General features: G+C 33.3%; 1 protein-coding gene across 1 annotated transcript in view; it reads left to right on the plus strand.

The window, feature by feature from the left end:
• Positions 1 to 26,263, plus strand: part of KIAA0825 — a 373,779-nt gene that overhangs the window by 95,467 nt on the left and 252,049 nt on the right. The window contains exons 6-11 of the mRNA XM_080678353.1: positions 3,878 to 4,042; positions 12,375 to 12,469; positions 15,672 to 15,899; positions 17,360 to 17,625; positions 19,033 to 19,183; positions 23,393 to 23,583. Of these exons, the coding sequence (XP_080534479.1) occupies positions 3,878 to 4,042; positions 12,375 to 12,469; positions 15,672 to 15,899; positions 17,360 to 17,625; positions 19,033 to 19,183; positions 23,393 to 23,583 (1,096 nt within the window). The remainder of the gene's footprint in view (positions 1 to 3,877; positions 4,043 to 12,374; positions 12,470 to 15,671; positions 15,900 to 17,359; positions 17,626 to 19,032; positions 19,184 to 23,392; positions 23,584 to 26,263) is intronic.

A 26,263-nucleotide genomic window follows, 5' to 3' on the forward strand; every position in this document is an offset into this window, starting at 1 on the left:
CAAGATGTTAATAAATGTATTGGTAAAAAAAAAAAAAATTTGAAAAACATTAATTTATTTAAAAATTACATTATTATACAAGTAAATAGAGACTTTAACATGCTAATTTGCATTGTGAATCACTTTGAAGATTATTTCCTATTCAGCAGTTCCCAAACCTATTTGATCATAGAACCTTTTTCAAATGATTATCCATTTGAGAAATGCCCTTTAACAGGACAGACAGTCCCTGAGAGCAGCATAGAAATAAGCAGCTTTCATCAAAACAATCATAAAGAAAAATTTATATTGTGTTCACATACTTTAAATAATAGGAAAGCAGAGAATTTTATATTTTAGAAAAAAAATTTATTAAAATTGTATAGAGAAAAAAAAACCCTTCAACTGTCTAGTTATTATTTATATGAGTTATTCATTGTTAGTTGACAGTAAATTAAAGTTTTATTTTAAAATATAAATTTATTCTTTTCTCTATACTAGTATTAGGATTTAGGAGAAATTTGTATTTCCTAAGAATCATAGAACTCATCCTACAAAAAGCAACAATCATTATTTTAGATATTTTATAACAATGATTAATGGCCAGCTAAACATAGTTGCCTATGTATAAACATAAATGTCCAAAATGTCTTAAAGCAAAATATTTCCATAGTGACAAACAAACAAGCAAACAAACAAACAAATAAACAAATACCAACAAATAAAGGCAAGGTTGGCTTAGAGGAGGAAGGAGAACTCCTGGACTGATTATATCCAGATAAGGTTTTCTGTAAAAGGTGACTTGAAGGAGCGCAGCAAACAGAATCTAAAGAAGGAAGAGATTAATTTAGTGATTTCTGCTGAGAGAAACTTTCCTAATTTGGTTAACAGCGAAAACTCTGAAGAGCAGAAAAATAGATAAGCTTAGGCAAATAGAGCTAAGGTGTGATGATTAAAACACGAATCCTGTGAGATACTGTGGGGAAAGTAAGAGAAATACGTTTGGGAAATGCTATTTCATCTTTTGTGTTTAATTTTGTCTTAGTTGAACTTTCACAAAATTAATTTATAACAGAATTATTTTCTCCATAAGTTAAGAATCCTCACAATACTCCTTGGGAGAACACTGAGCTAAAGGTAATAGGAAATAAGGACAGCTAGTTAATGGACCTCTATCATTATCATTGCTTCTTTGGGACAAAAATGATGAAATTTAGGTCATACATATTATTCTGTCCTCTCTCATTGTTAATTTATAAAGATAAATTGAATTGAAATGGATTTATCTTTCAATATTCTTAAATTTCTGAAATATAAAATCCTTCTAAATCTAGGACATGTAGGTAAGACCTCTTCAAGTAGAATCCTCATACCCTATATAATTTTTAAATAAGTAGCACTATTAGCTTATAGTGTTTTGACTCAATTTCTTTTGCGGGGAGAGGGGAGCTTTTTTGCTTAGTTTATAAACATAAACAATACTTCTGATTTAGAATTGAGCTACACGAAACCTTCTTAAATATATATCATTTCTATTGAAGTAGGACAGACTCAATCATTGAAAATTTGGCTTATAAACATTTACTTTTAAAAGCAACATCTTTAAGATTTAGAAGGTTAAACCAACCCCTCCATCTATATGAGCAAAACTTAACAGAGAGCAAATAGACCAAGTGAGAATCAAGCAATTGCTAAACGAATGGTAATCTGTTTATTCTCTTTTCATTTTTAGGTCATGATTTTAATAGCAGAATCTTAGCTATACATATTGGTTGTATGTGTTCTGTTCTCTGGCTTGCTTGTGGAAGAACTGTAGATGTGAGTAGGGCTTTTTAGAAACAGACTTTGTATGTAGGACTAACATCAATTTAGAGATGAAACAGAGTTTTTGTAGGTATTCATAGATTTTTTTCAAACCTTTTTTTTTTTTTAACTCTTTAAGAAGAGGACTGCCCTGTCGGGTGGCTCATTTGGTTAAAACATTGTCCAGTCCACCAAAAAGTTGCGGGTTCTATTGCCCATTAGGGCACATACTTAGGTTGTGGGTTCTATACCCAGTTGGTGCGCATATCGGAGGCAACTTATCGATATTTCGCTCTCATATCAATCTCTCTCTCTCTCTTTCTTTCTCTCTTCCTCCCCCTCTCTATAAACTAAAAAACAAACAAACACACATATCCTTGGGTGAGGATAAAAAAAAAAAAAAGAATAGGACTAAATTCCACAGTTTAAGTTGGTTGACAGGTTTCTCTTATATTATCTGGAATGATACCATAACTATCTTGGTCCTCAGTAAAAAACTGTGTTATATGGTTACAAGTTTGTTGTAAAAATTTTAAAGTTTATGAATTACCCATAAAATTGATACATTATTGGAATCTTCCTTCTAAATCCATATGATGAAGGTAATCAATTTTTACATGGAATCACCAGAACTTACATCATTTCTAAGTAACACTCTTAATTTTTTCTCTCCAAAGGAACTTGATGCTTATTTTATAATAGTACTCAACATTTTCAGTTTGTAATTAAGCGTTTTAAGAAGTGGCAATAATAAAGAAAGGATTCTTTAAATACTTGAAAACTTGGTCAAAGGTGCCATTTAGTGAAGTCAGTCTTAGTTTCCATATTCTTAAAAAGTTTAAGATATTTTTCTATCATATTAAAAGTGTAGTGTGACTTGAAAGTAGCATAATTATAAAAGGAAAATAATCAATTTTGTTTATTTAAGGTGTATTGTTCTTTAGAAAGCGATAGATATTACAATTATTTTTATAGATTATTTTTTAAAACATGGTTTCATGAATTATATAGTCTAGTAGCTTCAACTACTAAGTTAACTTGCTTGTTATTGGTGATATAGTAATGACACTTGTAAGATCTTGAAGATTTATGTATTTTATCTAGTCTTTAAAAAATATTTGTTTTAATTTCAGATTACAAAAATATACAGATTCCTTAAATGTTACTATTTTGCCACATTTTCATTTCACATTTGCATTCTCTTTCTCTTAAAACTATTATTTTTCCCTGAGCTGAGAATAGGCTACAGACATTTGCCTTTATATACTTTAATGTATATTTCTTAAACAAAAGGGCATTTTCTTTCATAACCACACTATCGTTATCTAAATCAGAAAATTAACAGTCATGCAATAATAGCATTGAATTGTAGATATTACTCAGATTTCACCAATTTACCCCAACAAAGTCCTTTATAATAAAATAAAATACTAATCGTGTACTAGTATTAACTTTTTTATTGATTTGAGAGAAACATGGATTTGCTGTTCCACTTATTTATGCATTTATTGTTTGCTTCTTGTATGTGCCTGATCGGGGATGGACACCCAACCTTGGTGTATCAGGGCAACACTCTAGCCAGTTGAGCTTCCCAGCCAGGGCCTGATTATGTATTGATTTCAATTGTCATGTCTTCTTAGACTTCTTTGACTAGATCATTTTTCTAGTCAAAACCTAGTCTGTGTTTCTGGACACAATACTTTTGAAGAGTATAGATTAGCTATTTTGTAGAATGTCCATCAACTTGGATTTGTCTTAAGTTTCCTCGTGACTAGATTAAAGTTGTGCCAGACTTTTTAAAAAATAAAATTGTATAAGATATGATTTTACAACAACAAATCACATTCCTGTTTATAGCTCTGAGAATAAATACAATTATTTGTCATATTTGTATTAAAGAGAATACTCATCTCCAGCTTCCCAGAAGAGAAGACTCTCCTAGAAGATTTTATATGTATTTCTTAAAGAGCAAACTTGGTTTATTTATTGAAGGTCTAATTAGTTTTGATTGTTTATGTAATCACATAGATTATTATAGTATTTACTGAAAAAAACAAATACAATGTACTATAGCATTGGTCTTCTCTTTTCACAGTTACTTCTGAATGCCCACAGAAAGGACAAAATTTTTTTATTTCCTTAGATGAACTTGAATTCTTATCACAGCTCATAAAATCCTTTTTGAAGCTGGAAAAAAATGTTCAAGAATTGTTTGAAGAAATTTTTTTATCACTCAAGATACCAAGGAACAATAAATCAGGTAACATGCCCTTTTGTTTAAATTGTAAATCTATTATTCTCCCTATTTTTGCTTCCTGCCACTGAATCTATTCCATTACTTGAAAAAAAATTTATAGAATTCTTTAAAGAAATATAAAGCCCGAGAGAAACATTAAGTAAAGAAAATTCTATTAAACCATAGAATTACACTTTTATCCTTTACACATGGCAAATTCCATAATTCTAGTTGACAAAGCATCATAAGTCAATTCCAGATAATTGCCTTTAACTAAAATCAGATCTTTTTTTTTTTTTTTTTTTAATTCAAAGAAACACAGCCTGGCCTATGAAAAAAATAAGCAGACTTAATGATCTAGTAGCTCCTCTTCTACTACTGGATGACCTTGAGCAAAAACATTTAGCTTCCTTAGACCTCAGTTTTCTCATCTTCCCAATGATGGTGTAGGACTAAAATATATTTCTCTTTGTTTTCTTTTACAATTAAATGCTTTAGTTTGCAATATATTATGTAGGGCTATGAGGATTAAATTATTTATTGTATGTGAATACTTTAAAAGAAACTCTAGCATTTCATAAACAATAAATGTGTTGTTCTAATAGTAATTAGAATTATATAATATGTTACTTTAAGTTTAGTATAATAAAATCCTTTTGAAGAAAGCAGTACCACGTGTGTTGGAAGAATGTTTCTAAAATTAAAGGTAGAATTCAAAGCCATAATATGTTCTGTGTGTTCATATCTATACTTATACAGATTTTCACCTACATCAGAATGAACAATACAAAATTCTCTTTTACATGATACCATATGTCATTTTAAGGAATAAAAATAGATAGTGGCTGCATTCATAAAACAAAGTTAGGCAAGCAAGTGAATCTGAAATTTCAAAAGCTGATGTCTTGAAAAGGAATTACATTTGCTTTAATATATTTACTTTTTATATATATATTTTTTAAAATATATTTTATTGATTTTTTACAGAGAGGAAGGGAGAGGGAGAGAGAGTTAGAAACATCGATGAGAGAGAAACATCGATCAGGTGCCTCCTGCACACCCCCTACTGGGGATGTGCCCGCAACCAAGGTACATGTCCTTGACCAGAATCGAACCTGGGACCCTTCAGTCCACAGGCCGACGCTCTATCCACTGAACCAAACCAGCTAGGACTACTTTTTATATTTTTAAATTTACTTTGCCTGGGTAAATAATGTTAGAAAAGTTATAGGGTTAAAGTTTGTTTTATATTAAGCATAGCTTACTAGCCTTCTATGTTTCAAGTTAAGTTTAAGTAATACTATTAAATTATAAAGTAACTAATGTAGAACACTTCTCCAAATTTGGAAATAATTTGAAGAAAAATAGAAGCGAATTATAGAATTCGGATGCCGACAAAGAAAATCAATGGAAAAACAAAAATATGACACAAAATATTAAAGTTAAAAGACAGAATAAAAAAAGATTTAATTAGGAGATAATGTGAGCCCTAGAGGGTTTTCTAGAAGGAACTTGGCCATGGAGAGATCTGAGCAAAGAAATATGACATCCTAATTTTTTATTGCAATGTTGATTCCTTGAGCAGTTGACACTTGGGATAGATACTCATATATTATTCCTGGCTAAGATTTGGCATCCCTCATCCACATCTGTAGCAGATCTTTTCTGAGGTATGGATAAAGAAACAGTGCATTTCAACAAATCTAGACCCTACCCATTTGGTCTCATCTTGTATTGGTCCAAGGCTAGACCTTAAAAAATTTAGGTCAATTCTGAGAACTTTATTCCCCTTAAGAGCAACATAAATTGAAAATTAGAATTGTGTTAGAAAGTTATTGTAAAGATTTAAAACTGACATGGCTAAGAATTGAAGCCAAAATTTGTCATAGTGATTTCAAAAAAAAGAAGAAAAAGTGGATTTGATGTCATTAGATTAAAATTAAGCAATGTTGAGATTTGGCAAATAGTAGTTGCCATTATTGAATAAAGCAACAGAGAAAATATATTATTATTCCACAATATTACTGTTTTATTCCAAATTTATCATCATATAAGCAGCATGGCAGATAAAAGCAACTTCAGCCCTAGCTGGTTTGGCTCCATGGATAGAGCATCGGTCCTCAGACTGAAGGGTCTCAGTTCGATTCCTAGTCAAGGGCATGTACCTCAGTTGCAGGCTCCATCCCTGGCTCCATTCAGGGCATGTGTGGGAGGCAAATAATTGATGTGTCTCTCTCACATGGATGTTTCTCTCTCTCTGTCACTCCCCCTCCCTTCCACTCTCTTTAAAAATCAATGGAAAAAAAAAAGGAGACATATGTACTACTATTTGTAATACTTCAAACAATTAAAAAAATAAAATAAAATAAAAAATAAATAAATAAAAATAAATAAATAAAAATAAAAATCAATGGAAAAATATCCTCCGGTAAAGATTTACAAAAAATAAAATAAAATAAAAATAAATAAAAGCAACTTCAATATCACATTAATAATAGTGTACTATAGAAATATATTTGTGGATTATTGAGCATAGTATGGAATGAATTTTGAAGGACAGGTATAAGAAATGTCTAAGTACTAGAGCACCCCTTGTGATATATATCTTCTTTATTGTTAAAATTTATATTTTTTAGTAACAAAGCCAAGATTGATTTAATCTGACATAACTTTATGGATCCCTGAAAAGAATGATCTTGGGGAAAATTGTCAAGAAAATTCTTAAATGTTTTATTGTGTGTAAGCCAAGCTAATCAATTTTTATCAAAAACCTTTGTTTCGTAAATCAGAAAGGAAAAGATTCCTTGAAATGGATGATTAAAGAAACTAAATGTATCTTAAGTTATCCTGATAGTTAATCTTTTGCTTAAAAATCTTGTGTGGGAGAGAATGGGGGGAAAAGATCAAGTCGTTTGGTTTCCTGTGTATTTCTTTTGATTGGAGCATATTTTGCTAATAAAGATCTTGGAAAGAGTTACCTACTATGTCTATGTAACCAAAACAGTGTGATGAAAGGTAAGTTTATGTGTGTATGTTTTTATTGTCCAGATGTTTTAAAAATATCCAGGTGCTTAACATCACATAAAGAAAATATAAAGATGCTTAACCAAATAATTTACTTTTTACTTTGATGTTTCCTACTATGTTATCGAGTTAGTCAAATTGGCAGTGTTAGTAATTTGAATATGATTCAATAGATTTTATAGAGACACAAATTCGTTTTTGAGAAATAAGTGGTATTTAGTTACATTTATTTGCTTTTATGGGTCATAATTTGATGGTTTTCTATTTTGGTCATTTCAGAAAAAGATAGGACATTATTTGATGGTTACTGTATTTCTTTTAGGTGATTATATCTTATGAAGTAGCTTCAGGTTTGTTTCTTTCAAAATAAAGTTGTTCTTCGGGCAGTTCCTCAAATTTTCCAAAGGTGGCATCTGAGATTTATCTAAACCAGGATTTCTTGGCCCTCATTTTTCTTTAGCCCCAGCAATGACAAAGAGCAATGGCTGCTTCAATTGGATGTAAGAAGAACACTTAGGGTTTGTCTCAGAAGAATCAAAGATTTCAGATCTTCTGAAAGATTGTTTGTACTCTTAGGGGGTCTTAAGAGGGGTCAAATGGCTTCTAAGAGTTCCTTAGCTAGATGGTTAAGGGATTGTATTAGGGAGGTGTATGTAGTTAAGGTAAAGAGGCTCCTAGGGTTTGTAAAGCTCATTACACTAGGACTTTAGCTGTTTCTTGGGCAGAGAGGTCGAAGGCTTCCACATTGGAAATTTGCAAGGTGGCCACCTGGGCTTCTCTTCATACTTTTTCATAGTATTATCTCTTGGATGTAGTCTCTTCTACAGATTCAGCTTTTGGTGGGAGGTTGCTTGTGAGCCAGAAAAGAACAGTGAAGAAAAGAAAGACTTGTAGTTCCCACTTAGAGCTGCCAACAAGGCAAGTTGCTTTGTAGTACACACAATGGGAGCCTATGAAGGCCAATTTGGGTGTGAAAGTGGATGTCACAGGGAAGTACTGCCAGCCAACCTCTACTCTCCATGAAAGAGAGCAACAATGTGGGAACTAACCAGAAGTGTAAAATGAACCACAGTGACCTCTTTGGGGGAGGCTGCTCAGCAGCTAGCATTCCTGTGACGCTCTGCACTCTACTGAGGTCCTTTATCTGGGCATGCTTCTAAAGAAATCAGTGTTGATTGCATGCAAATAACCTGTGTTTTAGAGCATTGAGTCCAAAATGGGCTACCTTCTCTAGACGTGAGTAAGTGTATAGGATTTTCAATATATTTTTAAATAGGTGAAATAACTAGTCACATGTTCACAGAATTTATGAAGTTTGACAATGTGGGATTTTGAAGTTGACCATTTTGAATTGCAAACAAATATAAAATGCCACAATTTGTTAAAACCATGACATATTTTATTAGTGTAGAGTCAATGTTATGAATCTTGTGTTAAAATTATTCCTTTTGCTTCTCTATATAGGATTAAGTTTTTTAAAATCTTTTTTAATTTGGAGGGAGACTATACTATAAAGATTATCAGAATTGTTTGATAATTCATTTTCTATCTTACTATAGAATTGCCCATCAGCAAAAAAGGCTTGGGAAGCTTATCTTTTTATTTACTAATCTTGAAAATAGGCAGATGGTTTATGTAAATATCAAAGCATGTTACTTTGAATGAATAAGCATATTGTATTTGGAGTGTAACAACAAATAAAAGATAATTAACTTTTTTCATAATCTTAAATTATAGCTACACAATGGCAGATAGTTATTTCCAGATATAGATTTGCAAGCTTATACTTCAAACTAGTGTTATTATTCCAGAGTAAATACCTTTTAAATTGGCTGGTTTTGTGAGCTATCTGTAGAAAAGTAAAGTGACATTAAAAATCCAGGTGTTGCTCCTTCATGTCATTAACTTGATCTTCATTATTTTTCCTTCTTTAAAAATGTTTTTTGAATAATAGTTCCTCATATGGTAAAGCAGTTAAAGAGGACAAAAGAATATATGCTGAAAAGTAGTCTATTTCTATTCCAGTTGTCTAGTTTCACTCTCCAGAGGCAACTACTTCCATATATATCCCTATGTTAAAATAAAACAAAATCTGTACATATTATGCAGAGATTCTTTTTCACTAACAGTTATGTAGAAACATTTCATTCTTTCTAACAGCTGAATAGTTTTCCACTGGTGCATTTAACCAGGTACTCACTAATGGACATTTAGGGTTTTACTTTCCTATTTATTTGTGACCACAAACAATGATATGGCAAATTTTCTTGAATGATGTCTTAATATTGCACATGTATATCTGGATGATAAATTTCTAAAGTGGAATTGTCAAGTAAAAAGATATGATCATTAAGAGGATGAAAATACTAACCATAGACTGAGAAAACTATTTGCAAAACACATATCTGATCAAAGACTTGTATCCAAAATATAAAAAAAAAAAAACCTTTTAAATTCAACAAGGAAACAAAAGAAAAACAACTCAATTTAAAAGTGAGGGGAAAAAAGCGAGCCAAAGATGTGAACAGACACATCATCAAAGAAGATATACAGATGGCAAGTAAGCATATGAAAAGATGCCCCACATCATATGTCATCAGGGCATGCAGATTTAAACAGGAGAGCGCACTACATACCAATTAAAATGCCTAATGTTAGAAACACTAACAGTACCAGTTCTGGCAAGGATGTGAAACAACAGGAACGCTCATTCATTGCTGATAGGAATGTAAAATAGTATAGCCTCTTGGAAGTCAATTTGGTTGTATCTTCCAAAGCTAAACATTGTCTTACATGATCCAATAGTCATGTTCCTAGCTATCTACAAAAATGAGTAGAAAACTAATGTCTATACAAAAATCTGCACACGAATGTTTATAGCACTTTATTAATAATTGCCAAAGCTTGGAAGCAACCAAAATAACTTTCCTTAGGTAAATTTGATAAACTATGGTACATCAATACAATGGAATGTTATTCAGTGATAAAAAGAAATGAGATATCAAGCCATGAGAAAACATGGAAGAATCTTAAATGCACATTGCTAAGTGAAAGAAGCCAGTCTAAAAAGCTTACATATTATATGATTCCAACTATATGACATTTATGACACTGTAGAAAAAACAAAAGTATAGGGACAGTGAAAAGAAATAGAGAAAGATGCAAACAAAGGGAACCATATACCATGTTCATGGACTGGAAGAATTAACATCATTAAAATGTCCATATTACCCAAAGCAATCTATAGATTCAAAGCAATCCCTATTAAAATGCTAATGGCATACTTCACAGAACTAAAACAAATACTATAAAAATTTTTGTGGAAACAAAAAAGACTCTGAATAGCTGCAGCAATCTTGAGAAAGAAGAACGAAGTTGGAGGAATCACAATACCGTTTATCAAGCTATACTACAAAGCCATTGTAATCAAAACAGCCTGCTACTGGCACAAGAACAGGCATATAGAACAATGGAATAGAACAGAGACCCCAGAAATTGACCCACACCATTATAGTCAGTTAATATTTGACAAAGGAGGCAGGAACATACAATAAAGACAGTCTCTTCAACAAATGGTGTTGGCAAAAAGATGAAACTAGACCACTAACTTACACCATACACAAGAATAAAATCAAAATAGATAAAAGACTTAAATGAAACCATAAAAATCCTGGAAGAAAACATAGACAGTAAAATCTCAGACATCTCACATAGCAGAATTTTTATGGATGCATCTCCTTTTTCTTTACTTAAAATCTTTGATTAATCTGGATTTTATTTTAATGTTAGAATTGAACCTTATTTATATGTATTATCATCATCTTAAAAATACATTAAAATGCAAGTCATAGAGAAAACATTTTAGGTTAACTGGAATAATACTGATCTAAAACCTTCTTATCTCTGTTGGGATATTTGTTGAGAAATGAAGTGGGATTCCTAAACTGCAGTCCATGGGCCCTTGAGGTTCATGAGTGCACTTTACAAGGGGCCTTAATTGTGTGTATGTGTGTGTCTGTGTGTAGTTCCCATGGAGTCATATTGTGCATTTTGGATGGAGTGTTCTCTCACTTGTATTCAAAGGTGTTCATAAATCCAAAATGATTAAAAAACACTAGAGTTAAGGAAAACTTTCCCTCAGAATAGATAAGTTCTGATAAGTTTTCCCAAAAGGATGTTATCACCTACCAAATAATCCCTCTAGGGAATGTTTCAGTCAACTGTGCTACCTGGGAATCACTCATGATTAAGTTCATAGAACCATATTTAGAAAAACAAAAACCACAAAATTTTCAGATGGATATATTGGTCAGAAGCCTTACTGAGAAATATCAGTAAGGTTTTCAAAATTTGTTTGCTCAGGACATAAGGAGAAACTGACTATTTTATATGAAATTATATCATTGATATCAAATTAAACTAATTAATAGAACCTTAATGGAAAGTGGAATACTTTTTTTTTGGCATATGTATTCATTTTTCCCCCCCAGGGAAAAGATTTCCTTAATTATAAAAACTGAGAAACTTAATTATAAAAGTTGAGAAAATTTTTCCATTTTAGGAGTTAGAGATTATTGTGTTTTTTAAATTTATTTATTGATTTAAGAGAGAGAGAGAGATTAATTTGTTGTTCTATTTACTTGTGCATTCATTGGTTGATTCTTGTATGTGCCCTGACTCAGGATTGAACCTGCAGCCTTGGTGTATCAGGATGATGCTCTAACCAATTGAATTACCTAAACAGAGCTACAGATTATTTCTTATCTCTTTCAGTGTTTGCATTTTTCCAATGAATTATTGATATACTTATTAAGAGTGTAAATTTTCCTGATATGTTGATGTTCACCTATGTACTTTTGTTCTTCCTTGCTTTAAGAAATGAAGTATTGAAGTGCTAAGGGATTCCACCAGTTTTAAAATGCAGTACTTCAGAATTTAACTTCTTACATGAGCAAGGAAATTAATATTTACTTTGTATTCTTAACTTACTCTACATTATCAAGATGAAAATGAATTAATAACAAAAGGGTCTGTATTTAACAGATTATTGTATATGTATGCAAATCAAATATGAATGTAAGTAATAAAAAAATTTTATAAGTTGAATGTCTGGAAGGATTCCGTATATTTTGATACTGTCATTATTGTATGGTGACATCACCCTATATCTTGTTGACTATATTCTCAGCATCTTGATATGCATGTATGTGTGTATATAGTATGAATAGAGTTTTTCTACATAATTAATTTTAACCTGATTATTAATCACATCTAGTATCATTTGTTTGTATTAATGTATGTTTGTATGTTTTCTTTTTTATTTATTGCATAGGAATTTTGGGCACATCCAATAGAGAGACTGTAATAGAGAAACCTAGAGCAAATGAAACCAATATTTCTACAGAGCAGTTGCTATTAGGAAAAGAGGTAAGTGAGGGGGGAAAGGGAGGTGTTTCTTTATTCATATACTAGAGGCCCAGTGCACGAATTCATGCACCAGTGGGGTCCCTCGGCCTGGCCTGCAGGGATCAAGCCGAAACCGGCAGTCCGACATCCCCCAAGGGGTCCCGGAGTGCAAGAGGGCACTCTGCAAAGTTGCTGTCACTTGGCAGCCCCTGTGTTGAGTGTCTGCCCCCTGGTGGTCAGTGCGCATCATAGCTACCGGCCAGTCAGCCGGTCACTTAGGCTTTTATATATATAGATAAAAGCATCATCATATGTCTGTGAATCCATTATAAATAAAAATGTCTTGCGTTTTGACACTAAAAGAAATAATTCTTGGTTGAAAATTGGCTTATACATTTTGACGAAAACTGAATTGAATAGATACACTGCTCTCTTGCACAATCTGTTCCATGGACAGATTGCGAGGAGGGAGCTGGAAATGAGGAGGTCTTTGTTCTCATCCCAATTCAGGGTCTACACTTTGAGAATTTGGACTGTAGATAATTGCTGAAAAGGGAGAAAATGGAGATTCAAAAGGAAAGGAAAGAGGAAGTAATAGTTTGAACTGGCCTCTTGGTTTAGTGTGTCCAGCATGTCCTATTTGTGCTCAGATCCATTACCACTCTTCCCCTGCTCTGTTCTGTATTATAGAGAATTACATCTTCCAGGCTTCCTCAGATACTGGGAAAGTTTGGCCAATGAAAGTCATTGATGGAAGACTTGGATGTTAGATGTTAGAGAAAAACCCGAGTATTTTTTCCCCTCCCTTGTTTTAGGGAATATCTCTAGTAGTAGTATCTGTGACTCCTTTATTTTCTCCATGGGCTCTGCTCCCACCACACAATCCTCCTCCATGATTCCAGTTCCAGCTATCAGTCTTAACCTTTAGCTTTGACTGGTGGCCCCACAAACTGGATTCCCATAGATAGTCCCTTTTCTTTGTTCCTCCAGACCTAGGAGTAATAGTGGCTCCTGCTGCATTAATACCTGTCTTCCTTTACAACCCGTGGTTTGGCTCCACACAATTTCATCACCTTAGTAAACTACATTAACTTTTTTTTTCCTGTTGAAATACCTAGAGTGGTTTCTATTTTCTGAGTGGACCTTGACTAATAGTAGGTAAACATTTAAAAAGGTAAAAGTGCATAGGATTTTAACAGGTTCAATTTAGAAAGCAAGAATAATACTCAGGAAACTACAAAGTTATACGTTATGCTTTAACCAAAAGTCAGAGTAAGTATTAAGAAATTAGCATTAGTTAATGGAAGAAAGGGATTCAACAGGTACTTACTTTGTGCACAGAACAAAAAGCCACATTATTTCCTCTTTCTTCTTGGATAACCTAGTAAATGTTCTCGATTTTAACTGAAATATTTTTGGTGCCAAACATCAGATGAGAAGAGTAGAAGAAAGCAAACAATATTTTATGATAACAAATAGACTTCTAGGAGGGCATTTGAGTAGTAAAGATTTTCATTTTTGTTTTTAAGAGCAGCTATTAATGTGCTTGGTTTTCTATATTTTGCAAAGAGAATTTAGAATGGCCAAGATATTATAACCACATATAAATTATCATGGACTAAGGTAATCATCATTGTACACACACACACAAATTACCACTGCAGCCATGGCAATTACTGGCAATTTTCACCAGAATATATTTTCTTGGGTGAATGAATGAATGAATGAATGGATTTAATGAACTGATATGACCTTGTTGAGAGAACAAAAACCAGAGTTTTGTTGTTGTTGTTTTTAATTTTCATGGAGGTGATTTTATTTTGCATTTTTGTCAAAAATGTGCGCCAAGGAAATACTATTCTAGTACAAGACTATACCCATGGTACTTCTAAAGTTTCACTTGTTAGAAAGGAGATTATATGATCTGAGTAGATTAAAATATTGAGTAATTTTGTGTAAAATAAGATTAGAAATGTGTTCTAAGGCCCTCTGATGTTAAAGGTCCAAATAAACTTTAGAAAGTTCAATTACAACTTAATTATAAGCATCATGAGAATGAAAGCCATTTTTTCTGATTATAGAATCATGGAATAATAGAATTTTTATTCTAGAAGAAGAATCACCTTTATTACTTTGTACAGTATATACAAAAAGCATTAAATTAATTCTGAATGGGATGTGTGTGCAAGAAAATGAAGCTAATGACAATAATCTTAGTAATTTTATACTGAAAGAGACCATAGAAGTCATTGAATTCAGCTCTTATATTTCTAACAAAAAAGTTGAGACCTAGGAAAATAAGTAATGTAGTCAGTGATATTGAACCTTAAGGTCTTCTGAAGTTGGAGTAGGTAAATTATTACTATTAACAAGATTACATTAAACAGGGAGTTTAATTCTAAGCATAGGGTCAGCCTACTACCCATAAAGCTTTTAGTATTATAGAGAATATTAGAGGACTTGGGGGAGATATACATTCATAATTATATTGCCGTATGAGACAAAGACCAAAATAAAAATAAAAAACAAAAAGCACCAGTGTCCACTCCAACCTCGCTGTCTCCCAACACACAGAGTAATGCAGATCATTTTAATTTTTCATTTTCTGAAACAAAGTAGTGCCATGTACCAGTCTGTGAATGGAGAAACTAAAATTCTAAAGAAGTGAAAATCTGGAAAGGTGCAATGGTGTATTTTCTGTGAGAAATTTGTATTTCTTATTGCTGTGTTTTCACTTGTCTGGATTTCTGAGAGTGAAAAAGAAATAAAAGATTGAACATAAAATGCTGTCTTATGTTGCAATACTTGTTAACAATAAACTATAAAAAAGACTATAAAAATCTAATTTAGACTTTATTAAGTATATTGAATTTAAAGTTTGCTTTATGTGATAAATAGTAAGAGTAACTTTCAGCTCTCATAAATATGGTTTTATTGAACTATATTTAAGAGATTAAATTTTGAAAAAAGTTTTTGATTAAATCCACTGATGAATTAAAATGAAATGTCAGTATATTACTGTGTGTAAAGAATGCACATGTTTTTCTATATTGCTTTATTCACCGGGCAATATTTTTTAGGTTGTAAGAGTGGCTTTTACAGTTTATCAAAGAATACCTATATTCAACATGCTGAATGAAAATAACAACTTTATATATATAACAGTAGAAACACTTGTTGTTGAATTAAGATGAATATGACTTCATATACATCTATATTTCAGACTACTCTACTAGATTTTGGCTGGAGAAGTGCATTTAAAGAAGTGTCTGTTCCCATGGCACACTGTATAACAACAGCAATAGAAGATTTTTCCATAAAAATTCTCCAACAGGAGCACAATGAAAGGTCTTCAGCTGTGACCTATGCTATGAACCTTATAAATGTCCAACAAGTTTGGCAAGACAGCTGTGTGGTTCCTGAGGAGGACCAACCAAGGAAAATTGCAAAGGCAAGAATCAAATGAAATCCTTTCAAAACTATAGATCGGCATAATGAGTTTTGTTGTTGTTGTTGTTGTTTGTTTTTTAATATAAGCCATTGCAAAGGGAAAAATGGTGGAGCCTCTTGGCCAATACTTAGCACTGAACCCAATACCAGTTGTTTTCTCTGGTATCATGGGCCACTGCTGGTGAAAATGACTTAAACCTGTTACTACCTTGTTGCTCCATGAGTCTTGGGCAACTAAAGAGGGGGCTTCTGTGACTTCCTGGGGAGCTGGGAAAATGCTTGCTTGGGTTTATCTTTTTTATCATTATTATTTTAAATCTTTATTATAGAGAGTATTACTGATGTTCCCCCTTTTTTTCCCCTGTTGCCCCCCTCCACCCGGTTTCTGCCATGCCCCAGGCCTTCACTACCTTACTGACTGTGTCCATAGGTAATGCATATATGTATATAAGATCTTTGGTTAATCTCTTCTCACCCTCCTCCCCCTTTTGAATGACTTCACTAGACATTTAGAAGGTTGAAGGAGTTACTGTCTTTTATTGGTTTAGGCAACTTTTAAATCTTTGTTTACCCCTAATGAGCATTGCATTTCATTAGCATCAGTCTGACATGTTTACTAGTACATGAATCTACTTCTTAATGGCAGAGAAGATGTGGTGGATAAGACAGTACATGTGCCTTGAGAGTCACAGAACATACTGAGAAAATACATAGTCATCATGCAAATAGATAAATACAGTTACTCAGTATGAAGCCCACACTGAATTCAGCAACCTATAATTTAAATGTTTTTTAAAAGAGAGGTCTTAGAGATGGCCTCCTATTCTGCTACTGCCACCCTGAGGCTCCAGAACATTCCAAAGGGAACACTATTGGCTAATCTGGAGTGGAGGCAAGTTTTGACTTCTTATCCACCACATCTTCTCTGCCATTAAGAAGTAGATTCATAATAACTAGTGAAAAGCTACACATATTACTTCTAAAAGTTGCTGACTCCTTCCCAATAAGAGGATGCTACATGAGGTTATTTCTGGTGCTTCTAGATTTAGTTAAACTGATATAACCTTATTTTAATGTGATAATTAATAAGCACATTTTATTAAATATAGCAAAAGAAAATTAAAATAAATTCAAAAATAATCCAATCGTATTAATATCAAGGGTACTTTTTTTTTAGCTCTATTAACTGCAAATAAAACTGTTGTCATGTAAAGTTACTTCAGGAATTTTTCATGATGCCTGCAAGGTAAGCTTAAGGCTTGAAGGTTATATATAGAGAAGCATCTTTTTGGTATTTCTTTATCTGACATTTAACTTTCTACAATCAATTACTATAAAATTGTGTGATTATATTTATGTTTGATGCCAAATTCATTATTTAGGAATTTGGCTCCCCTGTACATAAATTACACGGTGCTGTCAGAGTACCAATAACTCAGTGCTGCATTCATTTCTTCCTAGTTTTGTTCTGACATCATGGAAAAACTTGACACAATGCTTCCACTGGCTCTGGCATGCAGAGATGATTCTTTCCAGGAAATTAGAGCACACTTTGTGGAGGCCTGTTGTAAAGTGGCAACAGCTGTCCTGGCGAGACTGCAAGAGAGAGGCCAGGAGTTTCCTTCCCAAGCTCCCCTGAAAAACTTGCACACAGTGCTCTCCACAGCAGTGTATATCTTCCAGCATTTTACTCGATATGATCATTTGATGAAAGAAAATACTAACAAGTAAGTGCCATTTATATTAAGTGGATGGCCATGTTTACAGTAATGTGTCATCCTTGAATATCACAGGAGTGAAATTTTGATGATGATCTTTGAGGAGAAAATAATAATTAATATGGTGAATTATTTTCATTTGTCTTGACTAGGAAATGTCAAAAAGGTGGAGCATGGGATATATTAAACCAGATGCATAGATTCTAAGAAAGATAGGTATTTTTCTAAAGGTTCATTCAAAAGGCCCATGCAGTTTCCACATTCTACTCAGCAGCAATGATTTTCTGCATGCTGTTATGATATGACTAAACACGTTTAACCTTGTAAGGCACAAGGTACTGCCTACACTGAAAGGGAAAAAATAAACTTCTTTTTGTCCCATGTATACACAGTTGCAAAATATGCACACCTCTCTTTTGTTTCAAAGTCAACAGGATGTTAGGAGCTGACATAGAAAATAAATGCATTTCAATTTATTCTATTGACTAATGTAAACATACTTCAGAACATCAATTTAGTGATAAACTACCTTTAATATTTAAGAAGAAAGCATCTGGCAGTCTTAATTCTCACGTATTAGTAGTCTAAAAAGATTATATGTATGTATAGAAAATAAAAATGACCACGGGTATTATCACATGGCCTTCCTGGCTATCCTGGTACTCTCTAGAAGACAGCATGGCCCCTTGCAAAGGGAACGAGCACATGGACGTGGCAGTCCACTGTGAGCTCAGGAATCTATTCTACATTACTTATTCAACTGTTGCAGTTCCTTAGTTAGGAGAGAAAGCATACTACAAATAGCTAAAGATAAAAGTAAAATAAATTTGGCTTGATGTAGAATATAACTATGGTATTTCTTTAATTCTCATAGTCAGATGTTGTTATTCATACTTGAATTTATAAACAAAATGTGCCAGAAATCACTTTTTTTTCTGTAGGATATTTTAAAACAGTTTATGAGATAATTGACATCTACAAAATTACAATTTTTAAAATAAAAAGAGTGTGTTTGTGGGACGTGTGATAGCTTTATAAAAGTTGGTTCTGACAAATGCCTCTGTTCTTTATAATAATGATAACCTAATGCCTAAATAATGCACTGATCTCTAATAATAGGCTTACAAAGAATACTTTTATTTTTGAATGATGTATTGACAATGCAGTTTGTCTCAAGTTGAAGTGCATATTTGTGGAACAGCAGATGTACATTTTCAAAAGACTTGCAAAACAAAGACCAGCTTTTTTTTTTTTTTTTCCCCCTCTTTGGAAAGTGAATGTGGACACAGACTTCAGCATTAGGAGGAAATGAATGATTGATATCTAATAATCAAAACCATTTGTAGTACTGGAGATTGTTACCTCCTACTACACAGGCCTTAAATCTCTGTCTCTTTGATCATTCCCTCTGAACAGACCCATATTCCTGGTGCCTGTCCAACGATATCAGGAATTCATCAACACTCTCCAGTTTCAGGTTACGGACTACTGCGTCAGAGTTTGTGCTACAAGCATTTTACAGGATGCTGAGAGCCACCACTGGGATGACTACAAAGCTTTTTATGAGGTGTGAAGTTAAGTTTACTATCCCTCCTTTTTACACAAATATGTTTTACTGCCTACCTGTTTTCTGGCTAATTAGAAACATGAGCTCAGCATTACTAACACACGAAGGCTGTTAGGATAATATTTTTTAAATATTGAATTTGTACTTAGGAAAAACACTGTTTTAAAAAACCTGAAATAATTAGACATCAGAACTCTCCTTCTGCTTAGAAATAAAAATAGTAGCTTCGTTTGAGTTACAGTGTCTGAGTGCTATATAATAAGTTGAAATATAATGAGATGCAATGAAAACTGGAAGAGATAACAATGCCAAAATGCCACAACCTTGTACTTTTTCCCAAAGGGAACAGTTATAGATACGCTTGATTTTTTTTCTTGTTATGTATTTCCATCTGTGTTTGATGAATATATTTTATTAAGCAGTTTTATTCTTTATACTTATTTTTTTCCTTCTCAAAGTATGTGCTTATGAGTATGTTTTAAGACCCATCTGATCATTTATAGCTTACCTATTTTCATTTAGCCCATGTTTTAAAATCCCAAGTTTCTACTGAATTCTTCCTAATGATTCCCAGTACAACCAAACCTAGGTTCAATTAAAATTATTCAGCATCAGGCTTCATTAGTTTCCCTTGCCCTAAATTCCATTGATTATGCATAAGCCACAATATTTGAATTTTTTTGAAGTTGATTCCAGGGCAGGATGAAACATTTATAATATCTTAATAAAAAATAAGATAAATCAGGGTTTTAAAATAATTTATCAGTCAAGCCCAGCTTCATTAGCTTTTCCCATTTATGCTTTCCTCTGGATTGAAGCTTATGATTTTTGATTTGCTTGATTGTTCTAATCACTATGGAGTATTGAGAAAAACAGAGTGGAGTTTTATTCAATAGAGTCACTCTCATCACCTTCATGACACTGAAGGTTCCTGTGGCTCCATTTATGCCTGAGTTATTATCATAATAAATGTTTCCACAGCAGAGAAAAGCAAATAATAAGAAGCTCTTTTAAGGGACTTTCCACTTTTTCTAAGGCCATTTCATCTCTCCTTTAGAGGCCCTTCCCAGCTAGTTTTTCTTTTTTACAGGAGCATCCATACAGACTTTTCCAAACCTGCCATACTTCACACAGCAGTGAGCAGAATGAAAACAAGAAGGTGCTATAGTGCAGCTGGTAGTCTGGGAAAGTATTGTCTTCTCTCCTGGAAGCATTGAAGCTTCCTTATTTGCAGAGGTTGAAAATGAATCCATCTCATGTTTCAAACTATTTCAATATATCACTGTACTAATGAGCAATTTTATATGATGTTTTCATTGAAAAAACAGGTATTATCTCACTATTTGCCCAACATAGAGGTATTATGTTTCCTCTTATGCAAATTGGGAACTAGAAGAAGTATACAGTAAAAATAATAAGTGGATGCATTTCAAACCTGTTATTGAAGTTACCAACCATTTAAAAAACACACAACAAATTACCATGTAACATGCAGCTCTTAGATCTTATGACAATGCTTTAACTTCAAAGACAGAAATAACAAGATAGTTACCCTGTGATTACATGGTACTGTAGCTTCCATATACTTACATGGTCAGTAGTTACAGTTTAATTGCAGAGTGGTTGTTATTTCTGCTCAGAAAAATCAAGTGACACTGCTTTTCTATTTACCAAAAATAAGAACCTTCTAAAAATAGCACATACTTTAAACTGCTTTGACAATGGAGTACCTGACATGGTTTTATCCCGTTTACTGCACCCCCTTCTCCTCCTCTCCCCATTATTCCATCTGACTTGTGAAACAGGACTAGTTTTTGGCAAGGCTGCTTTGGGAGGAAAGGAGATGAAATCTGCCAGATTCAAGGCAAAGAGTAGGATAGAGATCGCAGGGGAACCTACTGCCATGTGCAAGCGTGTAGTAAAGAAAGAGTGAAGTAATTTACAAGATATGGAACAATATTTGCTCATGTTTTGTGAAATCAAGTGAGCCCTAGACACATTATTTCCATTTTCTAAGCTGTCAGGTTGAGAGAGTCAAAGAGTTCGGTATCTCTCTGATGAGGTGCTGGTCAGATGGCACAGTGGGTGTTCAGATTACATGTTTAAAACTGAGCATTTAGTATAGTTGACATCTGCTCAATTTTAGCAACTTGTGTTTTCCAACAGTCAAAGAATAAAGAATTGTCTGCTCAAAGATAATATTGAGTGGCTTGTATAATAAAGCCCAGCTGCTTGTTTCCTGATATATAATCTAAATAAAAGCTCACATCTGTTTACATTGTAGTGGGCCTACAAAAATAACAGATGTTTACTAGCAGAATACTTTTGAAATGACAACAAATAGAGAAACAGGTCAGAAAAATAAATGAATCACACTTAGTTTAATGAAAACCCTTGCATACATTGAAGTTATACACATTTTGAAGAGAATTGTGTGAATGATGACCAGTTTGGAATGTAAAGTTGATATTTATGTTTTAAAAAGTCTTAAAAATAAGTGTTTTTTACTTTTAGGAGAAGAAATCTGTGTACCAGAAGTTATTTTAATTTTCTCATTTATTGCTTAAAGGTAGCTATTAAGGAATTTTTTTATATTTAAAAAAATAGAAAAATCATGTTGGCCACATTATTATAAACATCTATCTATCTATTGCCATGAAAAATATTAGTGTAAATTATTCAGATATCAGCTGGGGTCAGTTTTGCTTTAATTAACTGCTTTAATTACTATACCATAAGTATAAGAAAATCTAGCTTTAAAACTTTGTTCTTACTTTAGAAATTTTAAAACGCATTCTTTATTGCAGAACATAACAAAAAAAGAAAAAGGAACTATAATTTTGTTACTTCTGCATTAATTTTGTAATTTTTTTCTTAATAGTTTTGATACACATCTGGTCAGAAAGTCAGAAACCAGTGGTCAAAGTCCCCCCCAGTTTGAACTTGATTCTTTGACATTTGATGCCCGTTTCCCATCTAAGGATAACAATTCTACACATTTATAAACTCCATTTGAAAGTCAGTTATTATGTAGTGATTAGAAAAGATTTTAGTAATCAAAGAAATTACCAGAAGAATAATATGTAAGGAAAACACTAATAGTAGCGTATGCATAAGAAGCTATCCCCTGTTGGTATACGAGAACAGATTTTTTTAGATGACATTTGTTTGAGAAATATAAGTAGTGGGTAAGACAACTTTTAAGTCAATGAGGATTGCTTAGAGATAAGACGGGAAGTTTCACTAGCTTAACTTTTGATATAGTAACATAATCAGTATAATGTTTGAAGAATGCATTCTACTCTTTTTCTATTTCAAATAATCTTTTGATCTGTTTTGAAGAAAATGAGGTCAAACTACTAGCAAACCTCCCTAAGAGCAAGTTAACTAATTAATGCTTATAAATCACTTGAGGCTACCTTTTCATTTCTGCCTGTTCCCCTTGGCCCTTGGCCACTGTTGGGTCTCCCTCTGTGGTCAGGGAAAATTTGTCACACAAGAGATCTATAAGGGGATAGAAGGGAATGAGACTCTGGCCCCTTGGAAGTATAAAGTGCTGTAAAAATACTAAGAAATAATGAGATCTGCCTAGGCTTTGCAAAAAAAAAAAAAAAAAGGAAAATCAGACTGTTATAGTATTTGTTTCTAGTATTGTTATTAAACACCATGAATAAAGGAGCCTAATGTAATAATCTTCAGTAGTTACCCATCCCCTTGGTTTCATGCATGTTGATAAGTATACTGTATGTAAGTTAATTTTTGCTCCTGTCATTTCACTATAACATGAAATCTGAAACATTTGTAAAATGATCTCAATGATGCTAATCCTTAATTTAAATAATTAAATTTTAATTGTAGAAGAATCAGCCCACTATCTTAAACTAGCATGACATGTTTAGCAACTGTAAAGCCTATTGTTTAAAAGCAAATTTTAAACTGCAGGACAGGAGTAGGTAAATCAAGGATATGCTAGGTGAAATGCTTGCAGGCTGGATTTTCATTAGAATATCTAGTCTTGTGATTGAAATAAAACACATGTTCCTTTGTCAGTAAGGATGTTTTACATCTTGTCAAAAATCTTTCTTGGTCATCTAGTGTGTCAAGCTCCCCAGCTATTTCCTTTCAGCCTGAACTAATTAGGTTCATAGAAAGCAAACTGACATTTTGGAAGATGTGATTCCATTGTTTAATGTGTGGTGTTTTTGCCAGGGGGAAAGATGCTCCTTCTCACTCCAGATGTGGCATTATTTCTTCTGGGCTCTTCGTCATGATCTCTGGACCATTCTACCCCCCAAGTTAGCCCAGGAGATTCTAACAGAAGTTCTGGAGAAATCTTTGGGTCTACTGGCCTCCAGATATGCTCGGGCCTGTCCCAGTTACAAGAGAACTCCGCAGATAAGGTACCTGACACTGTGAAAACCATTGCCTTTCAAGAAAACCTTTTCCCCGTTTAATATAAAGTAGAATGTAATTCTGAATCTCACCATGAATAAAGGAGCCTAATGTAATAATCTTCAGTAGTTACCCATCCCCTTGGTTTCATGCATGTTGATAAGTATACTGTATGTAAGTTAATATGACTCCTTGTATACTTGACATGTTTCTAACATCTGAAAGCAAATCATATTCAATTATCTTGAGATATTTAAGAGGAAATATGGAACTTGAGTCAAATCATTTTGCTCTTTTTTCTTCTTAAAATCATGTGTAGAAACCACTTGTTTCTAAAAAATGATTGAAGATATATCTCAATATATATCTTTATTTTTTAACCTTGAAGGTTAAAAAATAAGGTGAGAATATTAAAGAACTAATGTTGAGAAAAAAAGCAGTGTTGTGATAGAGCAGTGGATTTGACTGAGGTTCTAAGCCACCAGGGGATTTTAGTTTCTTAGGGTTTTTATTTTTTAAAGCCTTTTAGTAGTGTAGTGAATCTTCATTAAGGAAACTCCTTTGTCGTTTTTCTCCTTAGCATATTCTAATTACTTCTTTCCTCTTTTCCTTTATTTTATTTCTTCCTTTTCATTATGTATTACTAAAAGCCAGTTCAACAATAAGTGAAATTACAGAATATAGGAGACACAGTCACTGGGTATTAAATTAAAGACTGAATTATAGTCCAATTCCACAAGTTATCTAGGCAATGAATATTACAAAAATGTGCTTACATGACAACAAGTCTATATGAACAGAAGGCTTTGTTTTATAAATATTCTGACTAATGTGATAAAGACCTGCCTTTTAAGTATAGGTATGGGTATATACAGATATATTTTAAGAGGAACCTGCAGACCTCAGAGGCTTTTTCTTTCATTTGGCAGTAGGAACCATTTCCTGATCATGTTCTTGTAAAGCAGGCTGCATTTGAAGGGCATTTAGGTCCTGCTACAGTGTTTCATAAATAAGGTATTTGGTATTTTGCACAGGCTGTTTTGAATTACTGACCAAGCTTTTTTAAAAATTTTTTATTGTTTAAAATATTACATATATTAGTACATATATTTCCTTTTTTTTTTCCCCATTAACCTTCCCCCAGCCTCCCCTAACCCCTGTCGCATGCCCTCATCTCACCCACCCCCAGTGTCTTGTGTCCATTGGTGTGCTTATATGCATGCATACAAGTCCTTTGGTTGATCTATTTCCCCCCTGCCCCAACACTCCCCAGCCTTCCTGCTGTAATTTGACAATCTGTTCGGTGCTTTACTGCCTCTGTATCTATCTTTTTATTCATCAGGTTATAATGTTCTTTATTTTCCATAAATGAGTGAGATCATGTGGTATTTTTCTTTCATTACCCGGCTTATTTCACTTAACATAATGCTCTCCAGGTCCATCCAAGGTGCTGCAAATGGTAAGAATTCCTTCTTTTTTATAGCAGCGTAGTATTCCATTGGGTAGATGTACCATAGTTTTCTAATCCATTCATCTGCTGATGGGCATTTAGGCTGTTTCCAAATCTTACCTATGGTGAATTGTGCTGCTATGAACATAGGGGTGCATATATCCTTTCTGATTGGTGTTTCTAGTTTCTTGGGATATATTCCTAGAAGTGGGATTACTGGGTCAAATGGGAGCTCCATTTTTAGTTTTTTGAGGAAACTCCATACTGTTCTCCACAGTGGCTGCCCCAGTCTGCATTCCCACCAGCAGTGCACAAGGGTTCCTTTTTCTCCGTATCCTCACCAGCACTTGTTGTTTGTTGATTTGTTGATGATAGCCATTCTGACAGGTGTGAGATGGTAACTCATTATTGTTTTAATTTGCATCTCTCTGATAATTAGTGACTTTGAGCATGTTTTCAAATGTCTCTTGGACTTCCTTCTGTCTTCTTTTGAAAAGATTCTATTTAGGTCCGTTGCCCATTTTTTTATTGGATCATTTATCTTTTATTAAGTTGTATAAGTACCCTATAGATGTTGGAGATTAAACCTTTATCAGTGATAACGTTTTCAAATATGTTCTCCCATAGAGTGGGCTTTCTTGTTGTTTTGTTGATGGTTTCTTTTGCTGTGAGAAAGCTTTTTATTTTGATGTAGTCCAATTTGTTTATTTTCTCTTTAGTTTCCATTACCCTAGGAGCGGTATCGGTGAAGAAATTGCTTCAGCATATGTCTGAGATTTCTCTGCCTGTGGATTCCTCTAGTATTTTTATGGTTTCCCATCTTATGTTTAAGTCCTGTATCCATTTTGAGTTTATTTTTGTGTATGGTGTAAGTTGGTGGTCTAGTTTCATTTTTTTGCATGTATCTGTCCAGTTTTCCCAACACCATTTATTGAAGAGACTGTCTTGACTCCATTGTATGTTCATGCCTCCTTTGTCAAATATTAATTGAGCATAGTGGTTTGGGTTGATATCTGGATTCTCTGTTCTGTTCCATTGGTCAATATGTCTGTTCTTGTGCCAGTACCAGGCTGTTTTGAGAACAGTGGCTTTGTAATACAGCTTGAAATTTGGTATTGAGATCCCACCTACTTTGTTCTTTTTTCTCAGGATTGCTGTGGTTATTTGGAGTCTTTTTTTATTTCAGATGAATTTCTTTTTAATATTTTATTGATATTTTACAGAGAGGAAGGGAGAGG

The sequence above is a fragment of the Plecotus auritus genome, assembly GCF_963455305.1.
Source record: "Plecotus auritus genome assembly, chromosome: 7".
NCBI lineage: Eukaryota > Metazoa > Chordata > Mammalia > Chiroptera > Vespertilionidae > Plecotus > Plecotus auritus.